Source organism: Wasmannia auropunctata, unplaced genomic scaffold, assembly GCF_000956235.1.
Source record: "Wasmannia auropunctata unplaced genomic scaffold, wasmannia.A_1.0 LD336069.1, whole genome shotgun sequence".
Lineage (NCBI taxonomy): Eukaryota > Metazoa > Arthropoda > Insecta > Hymenoptera > Formicidae > Wasmannia > Wasmannia auropunctata.
The window spans coordinates 1,224,064-1,236,501 of NW_012026821.1; the positions used below are offsets into that span (position 1 = coordinate 1,224,064).

At 32.1% G+C, this 12,438-nt stretch overlaps 1 protein-coding gene and 1 non-coding gene across 3 annotated transcripts; one reads left to right on the forward strand and one right to left on the reverse strand.

Annotated features, from left to right (window-relative positions):
* Positions 1 to 82: 82 nt before the first annotated feature.
* LOC105450052 (glutamate receptor ionotropic, kainate 2-like) lies at positions 83 to 8,833 on the forward strand. 2 transcript variants are annotated; one of them, XM_011689654.1, is made up of 17 exons: positions 83 to 268; positions 837 to 937; positions 2,021 to 2,176; positions 2,567 to 2,793; positions 3,102 to 3,407; positions 3,658 to 3,753; positions 4,371 to 4,553; positions 4,677 to 4,895; positions 5,073 to 5,291; positions 5,659 to 5,743; positions 5,857 to 5,995; positions 6,135 to 6,272; positions 6,940 to 7,138; positions 7,456 to 7,540; positions 7,678 to 7,824; positions 7,913 to 8,181; positions 8,477 to 8,833. In XM_011689654.1, the coding sequence occupies exons 2-17, from the start codon at positions 850 to 852 to the stop codon at positions 8,714 to 8,716; spliced, it is 2,796 nt and encodes a 931-aa protein (XP_011687956.1). In that variant the 5' UTR covers positions 83 to 268; positions 837 to 849; the 3' UTR covers positions 8,717 to 8,833. The 2 variants fall into 2 exon arrangements, with proteins under 2 accessions (XP_011687956.1, XP_011687957.1); XM_011689655.1 differs by having other exon boundaries at positions 4,677 to 4,871.
* A 155-nt stretch (positions 8,834 to 8,988) lies between these two features.
* Positions 8,989 to 9,072, reverse strand: Trnal-cag. Its single transcript has one exon. It is a non-coding gene; the product is annotated as a tRNA-Leu (tRNA).
* Positions 9,073 to 12,438: the final 3,366 nt, after the last annotated feature.

Here is a 12,438-nt window from a genome sequence, read left to right on the forward strand (position 1 = left end):
ATGTGTGACGTAGTACGACACGATTCTCAAAACAGACGCCAAACGTATATAGGACGGTACAGATCCAAATTTAGATCAGTGTATGGTAGGACAACATCGAACACGAAACTTCGAATACAGTTCCTCGATCCGTTGGTTTTCTCTTTATCATTCTATTGAAATTTCGAGAAGTTTCTATCGAACACACAAAGATCTTAGTTCATTCCAATTGAGAAAATTGCGTCGAAACAATGGGAGAATACAATTGCTGACACACAAACATTGAAAGGTAAAACTGGTAAAATTCTTAGTACAAGATAGTACAGCTTTATAGTATAGAACGGTATATAATTTAATTCTGATCTCGTTTTAATTCGTTGAAATCTATAATTATAATATAAAGAATTTAAGAAAGAATTTAATTAAATCATGATCGATCATATATTATCCAAAAGCACTAAATTGAAGTTATTAAACAGTCGTTAATAAGCATTTTAAGAAAAAAATTTAATCTTAATTAAAATCTACATTTAATATCTACACTTTGCTATTCAAATGAGATAGCTAAAATATACACAAAAAGAAGAAATCTGATAATTGTTAAAGCTTAAAAAAACTAACGAAAAATTAGTGTGTATGTCATCCGAAGGAAAAAAAACATGGATTACCTGCGCACGATAAGTAATCCGAAACTAATCCATCCTATATATTCCTAGCTCTTATACGTTAATTACTCCAGTACGTAGTTGCATGGCGTACGAATACACGAATATTTGATATCGCGTTGTATTACATTTATGTCTTAATTAGCACGCGCAACATATCTCACGCTGAGTAAATTCACTACTATTTTGCAGGCTATTTATTAAAATGGATCCACGACAGTGTCTGTTTTCAATTGCATTAATTTTATTAGTACTGATAACACGCACCCATGGCCAGCGACCAATAAAAATCGGTAAGTAGTGATCATCTTGGAAAACTAATAAATTTTAAAAAATATACTGCTATATATGGAAAACTTGTTTACGTTAAAAAAAATTGTTTAACGACAGAACTAGCAAAGATTGTTGATTAAAATCGCTATAATAATTTTAAATTTATTTTACGGATGTGAAAAGCTTTTTAATATAATAATCTATTTTTGTTACACATAAAATATATTTTTACTTTCATCATATCGAAATACTTTTTTATGTTTTAAACACGCTTTGCCCATTTTAATTAGATTAAAAATCCATTTATTACGTATCTTTATCTATGTATTAAATATTTATTATTTTTATGACGTAATACTTTGTTGAAAAAAAAAAGATAAATATTACGTCATAAAAATAATACGATAAATGAATTCATAACCAAATTAAAATGGAAAGAGCATATTTAACATAAAAAAAGGTTTCAATACGATGAAAGTAAAAATATATTTATAACGGAGATAAAATAACTTTAGAATTACAATTTCGTATTAATAAATTTTGCACATAGTAATATCAATATATGTTCACAAAGTCACGCAAGAGAAACATTTTTAACGATGTTCACATGCGCGTGTTACTTAATATTGATCCGACACGCATAACGCGTACATTACGAATACATGCATAGTCAGAGAGAGAGAGAATAACCAGTATTCAAATATATCAGCTATTATTCAAGTAAATTATATAATAATTATTCACAGATTAGAAAATTAATTATATATTATATATTAATCTTTTTACTTCAATTAATCATTATCATTGACTACACAAATCTATTTATTAATAATTAAGTATATTTGTTAATCAGATTTTTCATCATAATTACATGCCATATTTTATATTTATTCTTAAAAAATATCATTTTTTAATAATTTATTTAAAAAGTACATCTAATTTTTTATTTCTAAAACTCTCTTATTTTAAAATTATTTTTGTGTTTATTATATTTTTGTACATATTCCTTCATCTTTCTACTATATTTTAATTCGTTATACATTAATTAATCTACCGTCGCCGGATTCTTTTATTAATTATTTATTTATTAATATATTTTTTAGGATTTATCTATCATAATGGCGATGAAGATCTTATGTCTACATTCCAAAAGGCAATCTCTGAAACAGAACGCGAAAATTTTGCACCCGCATTCGAACTTGTCCCTGTTTATAAATGCATCAATGTTAATACTGATAGCTTTAAGACTGGTCTAGCTGGTGAGTACGCAAATTAAAAAAAACCAATTCGAATGACGATTATTTCATAATATTAACAAGTTCGTTTCCTAATTAATAATTAATTATAAAGCAATATTTTCCTTCATAATATATACTTATTCTAATTTAATTCCAAGAATAGAAATTTGAAAATTGTTTTAGAGTAGTTTTACAATTATATGTATAATATTCATCGTAATATAAGATGTTATCAAAGCATCATGATTCGACATGACTACAATTTAAAGAGAACAAGAGAATTATCTTTTTTACAGTCACAAATACGTGACTGGAAAAAAGTTTATAAAGAAGGCTTTACATGGCATATTTTTTCTAATTTGAGCCATATTTGTTAATTTACTTGTTCAACATTGTATTGTTTTCATATAGCTTGCGAGCTTCTTGAGGAAGGTGTGGCAGCTATTTTCGGGCCTGCAAGCCGGCATACTCGTGGTATAGTTGCGAGCATTGCTGCACGATTTGATATACCGCACATCGAGTATGTCTGGCGAGAAAACGAGGGATTAGGAGAAAAAAACGAGCCATTAGAAGAGGAAATGGAGACTCCTCCATCAATGACCATAAACATATTTCCTGCTAGTGAGCAAGTCAGCCAGGTCAGTCGGTATAAAAAAAAAAAATAATATTTTGCAGCCAAAAATTCGATTTTATAGATAACACTATAACAAAATTTACACTAACAATAAGTTAAAATCATAGAATTTTGAAAGAATTTAACAGCGCAAGTAATAATTCAATTTATTATTGGTTTATACTTAATGATTTCTAGATGCATAAAATTAATCGAAACGAACGTAGTCTGCGACTTTGAGATACTAGTTCAATCGTAATTTTGATATTACGTTGCATTTAAAATATAATTATTATTTTTGTAATGTTATTTTTGATCGATAAAATTATACAGGCTATCGCCGATGTCATTGATTCAATGCACTGGCAAAATTTCGCAGCAATTTATGAAACTGACGAAGGACTGTCGCGCCTTCAGAAGACCTTGACTCTAAAAGGAGACAAAAATAATCCGATTGTACATACGGTACGTCAGCTGAACGAAGGGACGGATTATCGCCCGATGCTCAAAGAGATACGCTCTTTGTCAGTGTGCAACATAATTATTGATGTCAAGCCGGAGAATATCAAAAAAGTTCTTTCTCAAGCAAAGGATGTCAAATTGTTAGCAGATTACTGTCATTTCGTCATAACATATCTGGTAACATAACGTATATTACTTAATTTCGATAGTAAAACGATACTTCCGAATGCGACATATTTTACATATTTCAGGTCCCAAAAAATTATTGTTTAAAAAACTATATATTAAATAATTAGAAAATAATAAAATTTGAATATAATAATATAATAAAGCATAAAATATTGTACATTATTCCTGGGTTTCTCAGATTACCAAAAAACAAATAGCATAAACAATTTCTGAAATAATCTTTTCACTGAAATCATAGGATTCATCCAAGCTACGTATTCTCGAGATACGAAATGGTACAGTCAATATCACCGGACTCAGTTTGAGAGAGAATGACATAGAAGACGTTAATTGGGTATTTATTCAAGAATCTTTTAATTAGCAGCAATAAGCATATCTTACCATGAAAACTCCTTTAATTAAACCGTTCGGAACCAGCGTTAAAACTGTAGGTCCCGCGTGTAAATTGTAAGTAGCGTACATCACAGAATTACGTTGAGGGGGTCACTATACCCGGATCGGGTTAACGACTATAGATAGGAAGAGAAGCATATAATGTAAATGTTATATTGATCATGACATAATCTCAAAAATTCATTTTTTTTTTGCATATTACAATTCTTAAGTACTCGTCGAATCCAGACCAAGCAAACGCGAACAAATGAACAATTCGCAGTAGTAAAAAATTATAATAAAAAAATATTATTTTATATAATTATCGACGAGTATGTAAAAAATGACTGAAATATATCTGTCAATTCTTTATCCCGCGAGCACTTAAGAAAAGAAAGTTTTATTTTCTTTAGCAAACAGATCAACATCTAATTAACGTTTTTTCATTTACATTTACATTTTACATTTACATTGTACATTTCAAAATGAATTAGATAGATGTTTTATATTAAGAATTTAGAATACAAAATTTATATAGAATTAAATTGACTACTTAAACTATTCGTGACTTTATTATAGCTAGATTCGGCGGTCCTTTATGATGCAGTATTTTTGTTGAACAAAGCACTAGAGACCCTAAATGCAAGAAATGCGAGAAATATTAACAACGAGGAATATATGTCTATTGATCCTGTACCACTTTATTGTAATAGTACTAGAAAGTATCAAGTAGGATCGAATATTATTAGCGTTATGCGGGAGGTAAGGAATCTACCTTTATCTTTCTTATCATTTCTGCAGTAGGAAAATGGTAATTTTTAGCTTCAAGCCAAATCCTAAATTTTCATTATTTACTTATAACAAAATGAAACTTTTGTTACATAGTTGTCAACAATGGGAAAGATTACGGGCACAATGAAGATTGACAAAAACGGTCATCGGCACGATTTTAACATAAAAATTTTGAGTTTTCGACAATCGGGTATGATACAAACGGGTTTTTGGAACAAAACCGGTGTACAGCTCATACGGACTCAAAAAGAATTAGATCTCTATGTGTACAAATCCATCTCGGAGAAGGTATTCAAGATTAGTTTAAGAATAGTAGGTATTACTATTTAACATTATCTAGTTAATTAGTCTTTATATCAAGATCACATGTGATTATCCATCAGATATCGAAAAAAAATTTGATATTTTGTAAAATCATGATATAATTTATTACAAATTATACAAATATGGCTGAAAATATGAGACATATAATAACTTGGTCCGATTTAGGGTGCACCCTACATTATGGAGGTCACTGATAATTCAATGCACGGAGTGCTAATTGGTACAAAACGTTACGAAGGCTACTGCATCGATTTGATTGATCTTATCGCCAAGGATCTAAATTTCAAAGACGTTGTTTACGAAATCGTACCTGATGAACAGTATGGCAGATATGATCCACAAACCAAGTCATGGAATGGACTTATCAAGCGCGTTCTAGATCATGTAAGTTAAAGTAATTCTGTATTTTCACAGAAACTTTACTTGAAAGGAGATTTGTTCTCTAAATTTATTTTTATCTTATTTTGCCAATTAATTTAAGTAAAAAAATTACCTTTTATGAAAAGGTAGAACAAAAACGTGTAAAGCAATTGAATTGTCTGTTTTCATACTAAAAATTAGTAATAGTATTTTTAAAAACACAAAAATCAATTTATCTAAAATCCACGAGATCCATCAAGAACAATTATTTATTACCCAATTTTACCGCATTTCCCTATTTATCATGAAAATAAATAAAAGTACAGCTATTCGATTTTGCTTTACCTTTTCAGAATCTAAATTATTATCTATATATTAAAAATTATTTTAGGAAGTCGATCTTGCTATTTGCGATCTAACGATAACATATGAACGCAAATCTGCTGTGGATTTCAGTATGCCCTTCATGAATCTCGGTAATAATACTAAAAGTCTTAATACTCAATACTAAAAAGAATAAAAAGCAAAAAATATAATAATTATATTACATAACAATTTACGACAGTATTTCAATTTTATTTTAAATTAGGTATCAGCATTGTCTTCACAAAACCAGAAGACAAACCACCAGACTTTTTCTCTTTCTTATCGCCACTATCGACAGAGGTATGGTTTTACATGGCAACTGCGTATCTCATCGTATCAATAATGTTATTTCTTCAGGCAAGGTCAGTTTTTTATATAAATATTGTAAATTTGATAAAAATATATAAAAATATAATAAGAATTATCCTTCCTTAATTAATTCTGAAATTAATAGTGAAAAAAACCGTTGTTAAAAATATGATTTGCGTTTCGTAAATTTAGAATGGCGCCTGGAGAGTGGGACAATCCGCATCCATGCAATGCTGATCCTGAAGAACTTGAAAATAATTTAAATTTCAAAAATTCGTTCTGGATCACTGTTGGTTCTCTTATGCAGCAGGGTTCAGACATAATGCCCAAGTAAGTTTGATATCATATATTATTATTAATAAATATATTTTAAACATTAAGCAAATTTTTGTGTTAAAATTATCTTTTTGCTAATCAAGGATTTGCGTCATTCTTATGCATGCTTATAGCAATATGATTTATGTTATTTTCGGTTAGTATGTATATATACACACACACACAAACACACACAATTCCTTATCATTATTTCAACTAAAACTCCTATTATTTTGCTCCAGCCGTTTCGGAAAAAACAATGACTGCGCTAGCTTTGAGATGATAGTTCCCGCAGCCACTTCAGCACAATCAAATAAGACTTAAGTAGAAATTATCTTCTGTTTACTCATTAATTAATCGCGCAAATCCTGATTTTTTGCTCCAATCAATTTGCAAAAAAAAAATAATGATCAGAACTGAATTTGCGATGGTAAGGGGTCCAGCTTAATAGGAGTTTAACTAAGTCATTTTAAATACATTATTTAAAATATAATTAAAATACACTCTGCAATATGAATATTTTGCAAGTGATCCAAATTGAATTTATATATTTTACTGCTAATTATGAGATATAATTACAGATTTTATATTCTCTCTCTCTCTCTCTCTCTCTCTCTCTCTCTCTCTCTCTCTCCATCTTTTGAAACTAATGTATTACAACGCATAAAATAATTACTTTCAGAGCACCCAGTATTCGTATGTTAACGAGTATGTGGTGGTTCTTCACGTTAATAATGATCAGCTCATATACAGCGAATCTAGCCGCCTTTCTTACTGTGGCCCAAATGGATGCGCCTATTAAAGGAGTTGAGGATCTCGCTAAGCAAACAAAAATCAAATACGGCGCACTCAAGGATGGTTCGACATCCACATTTTTTAAAGTACGTTAGCAGTTTATTTACTTACATATTTAGCTCGATATAAAAATACCAAACTGTCATACGCGGAGAGAATTTTTTTTCCCTGCAATTAAAAATTTACCCTGCAAATCATGTTAATTGTGGGACAATATAGTATTTAGGCAAATTTTACTGTGCACTATAGTACAATAAGTATTTTACAGTAAAATTTATTGTAGTGCACAGTAAAATTTGCCTAAATACTATATTATCTCACAATTAACATGATTTGCATGGTAAATTAAAAAAAAATTCTCTCCATGTAGATATGATTCAATATTATCTATTATTAATCGCAGAATTCAAATTATTCCACGTACAAGCGAATGTGGGCTGCAATGTCGGACTGGAGGCCAAGCGTATTTACGGGCAGTAATGATGAAGGTGGGCAATTTCAAAATCAAACGTGTGTACATAAAAATTTTTCAAAAAGAAAAAAGTTATATTATTCAGAAAAATTTTTCCTCCCAAAGAGTCTATTTTTTAGAGATATATTGACTTTCTATCGCAATATGTTCTAGGTATCGAACGAGTTATCAAGGGCAAACGACAATATGCTTTTCTAATGGAATCAGTCAGCATTGAGTATAAAATGGAACGTAATTGTGACTTAGTCAAAATAGGAGGCCTTATCGACAACAAAGGATATGGCATTGCTATGCCGCGCAGTAATAATATAATTTCTTCACACTTCTAATATTTTCCCTTTTTTCGTATCTTTATATAAACTGCTCTTTTTTTCAACATCTTCCGCAGATTCTCCATATAGAACACCGATTAACAGAGCGATCCTCACGCTAGGAGAGAAAGGTGTATTACAACAATTGAAAAAGAAGTGGTGGGTAGAAATAGGAGGAGGTTTATGCAAAAAGGATGAAGGAGAAAAAAGTGTGAGCACAAATGAATTGGGATTGGCTAACGTCGGTGGTGTGTTCGTTCTTTTAATGTGCGGTTGCGGCTTGTCGTTCTTTATCGCAATTTGCGAATTTCTATGGAATATACGCACAGTCGCTGTAAGAGAGAAGGTAAAAGCTTTACTTTATCTTATTGTCCCTTATCAATTTTGTAATAAATAATATAAATAAAATAAATTAATCTTGTTCTTTTTAACAAAAAAATCGTTTAGTCTTAATGTAATAAAATTTCCACTTCTTTCTTTTTATCATAAATTAAATTGTAAAACAAAATACACGCTACGCGAATTTTTATTTTACTATATCTGTTATATGCCAGCGTTAAATTTCATACGTCAGTTATACACAGCGCATCATTATCACTGTGATATGCTAAAGGGAAACTTAATTACCACCTTTCGTACAGATCACGCCGTGGGAAGCGCTAGTTGCCGAGTTGAAATTCGCGGTGAACATCTTTGCAGAAACGAAACCCGTTCAAATCAAGAGCAGCAACAGCAGCGCAAGCTCCGTGGAGGGTGGACTTGGCAGAGCTGCGTCCACGGCTCGATCTATCGTTGGCTCTTTCTTACGTCTCGACATGCTCGATAAATTCGATAAAGACCATAACACGAACAACCGCAGCAACGATCGTAAAATTAATTAATCATCGTCAAGAGAATTGGAGTAAATCGCAAATGTTTTAACTAATGTAAAATTTAAAATTATACGATGACCCCAGTAGAATTGTAGAACTAACTATAATAAATATGTACAGATTAAATTATGAGTTTGTTTATTGACGCAAAATAATTAAAGAAGAAATTTTTTGTTTTGATTTACCTGCGAATTACTACAGATAAGTAATACGAAATATTTTATTATAAATAACATTTGCAAAATGATTATTGCTCTCTATGTTATAATATAAAAAAAATTTGTCAGAAGTGGGATTCGAACCCACGCCCACAGAAGTGGACTGCGACCTGAACGCAGCGCCTTAGACCGCTCGGCCATCCTGACTTTAAAGCCGAGTTCGTAAAAAGTGTAGAAGTAATCTATCAAAATTCTAATTATAGAATATTTATTTAAAATTAATAAATTGTTATTATAACACGTTATTATATAAAAACAACATTAATAAATAAATAGACAATGTGTGAAATATTCATTAATGCATTAAAAATTTTCAGGAATTTGGAGCAACAATTATAAATATCACTAATAATTTAATTATATTATAATTTGCTGATAATTATATTTTACGTCAATATTGATGAATATTGCATGTGTATGTAGAAATTTATACCAAAAAAGAATTCTCGAGAAATATAATACTTAAGAGAAAGAATATGATAATATAATACATAAATGATGAGCACTATGTATTCATGAGGTCAAACTAGCTGTATGGTTAATATTAGCTTCAGCTTATAATAAGTGATATTATAAAACCAGACAGAAGCCTAAGAGTGTGGATGTGCCCGCGTTTTAAATGGAACTCGTGTACTGGCGCCTCTATGTGTACAAGGCGTGCACATTGAACTATGTAGCCACGTATATTTTCGGCGGGTAACACATTCTGGATTTGGTTGGAAAAAAGTCAAACAACGTGATACAGAGCAAAATCAAAGATTGAGAATATATTACACCCGCCGAAATTATCTATGACTTATACATAGTTTAACGTGCACGATTTTGTTCATAAAGATATGCGTCAGTAAAGGGCTGTCATCTAAAACGCGAGTACGTCTTCTCAGACTTCTCTCTCTAATAGTTAATCTCATTCTAATAATTAACAGCTTAATACAAGTGATATATTTTAAAACATTAATAGCGCTGCTTTGCTGAATTCTTATTACAATTGATCGTGTGTATGATATATCAATGAACAGGTATAGCTGCCTAAGATGAAAATGGCTTCACCGACTGCAGATACACGATCCTCAGTCGAGTCGGTCAAAAGAAAATCTTGTGGAAGACCCACTTGGGAGAATCAATGAGGAAAAAGCTTATCCCGCGTTATATTGACTTTCACTTCCGCGTGTGAAGGCTGACATACCCCACGTGCGTTCCGCATCGTTAGCGCGTAACACTTCTACCAACATGTGACCGATTTGCTAAACATTCTCTTCCATTCGCACCGGCTTAGAACGCCATAGATAATTACTTTTTTTTTAATTTTTTTTCATCTGTAGAATTGATTATGTCAGACGTAGGCTCTGTTGCCTGGAATATAGCGATCGGAAAAATACGGTAATGTTTAACAAATTTTTGATTTCCACATAAGCAAGTGTATACAACGTTACAAGTAAGATGATTGTTTTAAGTCTTCAACACGACAATTAGCAAAAGCTAAATTAGTTTTGTAATTTTTGCCGTCAGGCAAATAATTTATTTTCCGATACTTAGGCGATTTAACTAAGCATGACTATCGTCCTTAAGGGGAGTTGTCGACCTTGTAATCAATCTAAATATGCATATTTATCTAAATATAGCATCGTTCCCTGAACGTTATTTATTTTCGAAATGTCGCGTAGGTTCCGCTTGATACATAATATTCCTCGACTATACGCGATTCTTCGAAATTGCGACCGTCATATATTTCGCAAGCCTTTACAACGTTATATTGCCTTGCTCAAGGAACATTAAGTATGTATATATATATATGGCACCGGAGCTCCTTTTTATGAAAACATAATCCCTTCTTTCTTTAGAAATTCTTTCGAAAAGAACAACGATATATTATTTCTCATCATCTCACATAAATATTAAATGTACAAGTTTCTTTTATTACCCACGTCTGCATTTATATAAGCTACATAAATCGCGATCAGAGAGATATAAAATTAAAATTAAGCTTCGAGTTAACGTGCCAAATCGCCAGCCTTAATGATAACCACTGGTTATAAAGTGCCGAGGGCATCGGTGTGACTTAAAAGAGAAAGATTCAACGCCGGTATACGTAATACGAATACTTTCGCGATGCATCGAAAACAAGAGCAAAGATTCGAAACCGATCTCCCGCTTCCTGGCCAAGGACTGGTTCGGAACCACGCATGCATGCAGTCGATCACGTAGAAAGCTCGGTTGCATAAGCCACAACCGGATCTCGCCAGACGTTGTTTCCGAGAAAGGGAAGGAGATGAGAGCAACGTCGGTGCGGATGATGAAGAGGGATAGATTGGGAAATTTGGAGAAACTTCGAAAACTATCAAAGTTGCACCGAGAATGTCGTGGCCAGTGAGAGTCGCTGAAAGTTGTTTGTAACAATTTAACGTGCATTGACCTTATGTAAACATTAAATAAAAGTGAAAACGCTGCATAAGACCATTCGATTATTCAATTTTCGCCGAAGATCCTGGATTCGCTTGGTACTCGCACGTTATTATTACTTCCTCCTCGCTTGGAGATTTAACGAAAAAGGAAATGTCCATTACGAGTTTGTGAAATATGAGAAACATTAAGTAACACAGCAGGATATGTAACAAAGGAACAAAAGTATTTTCAACTATATGTATACCGGGGGATTAATTTTTGTAAAAACTTTTCTCGACCGTACGTGTATACTCTCTTAGCGCATTATCGTGAACGTTGTCAGGTCATTGCATTTTCCACCTGCTTACTCTAGTATGAGATCGTTCATGAAGATTTGATAGATCTCCTAAATTGAAAAAAAAAACGATCGGAAGAAACGGTCCATTTATGCGAAAATCGATTTGTAAACTGTCATGCATTTTTACGGTTGCTGCATCCGAGACAAGAACTTAGATCCTCAATATTCTCTCACTACAATACGGGAAGATAAAAAGTATAAGTGTACAGGGAAAGTTCATGGAAAACCGGGGCATAGAATTTTGCGGTTAATATTACCTCTCTAATATATCTCCATTTTAATAGCATAATGAAAATTTTGTATGTATGAATAAAATAGAGATGATTAAGATTTTTGACTTTTGTATTGAACAAAGAGAAAAATTCAAATGTCGTCATAGTGTCATTCGCACAAGAGGCATTTCGTCATCGTTGTCGGTATTGTCCTCGTATTCGTGTCGTCGTCAGTGAGAAAAAGCTTACACTTGTTTTCAGATACAAGACTCATATTTCTTCTGTTTACAGCCGAATAAGCCAGATGCTTCTCAAGAGGAAAATTCCCTCCGCCTCGGGCCCCCTTTCTCACCATTTTCCAGGCTACGCTATCCGGAAAAATGTTTGCCTCGTCGATTTCCGCCTTTATTCGACACGACCTCTTATTCGCTGCCAATCTCAACCGAGATCAATCATCCTATATCTCCTCTGCTTACTTTATTATTTTAGGTGACAGAAACCGACCCTTCTTGTGTGTGAACTGAGGATATACGTAAACCTATCATTGATAAGAATGTTGAA

Coding starts and splice junctions, on each gene's coding strand:
- LOC105450052 (XM_011689654.1), top strand. CDS start 850: ATGGATCCACGACAGTGTCTGTTTTCAATTGCATTAATTTTATTAGTA. Junction 938..2,020: donor CCAGCGACCAATAAAAATCG/GTAAGTAGTGAT, acceptor TATATTTTTTAG/GATTTATCTATCATAATGGC. Junction 5,744..5,856: donor TATGCCCTTCATGAATCTCG/GTAATAATACTA, acceptor ATTTTAAATTAG/GTATCAGCATTGTCTTCACA.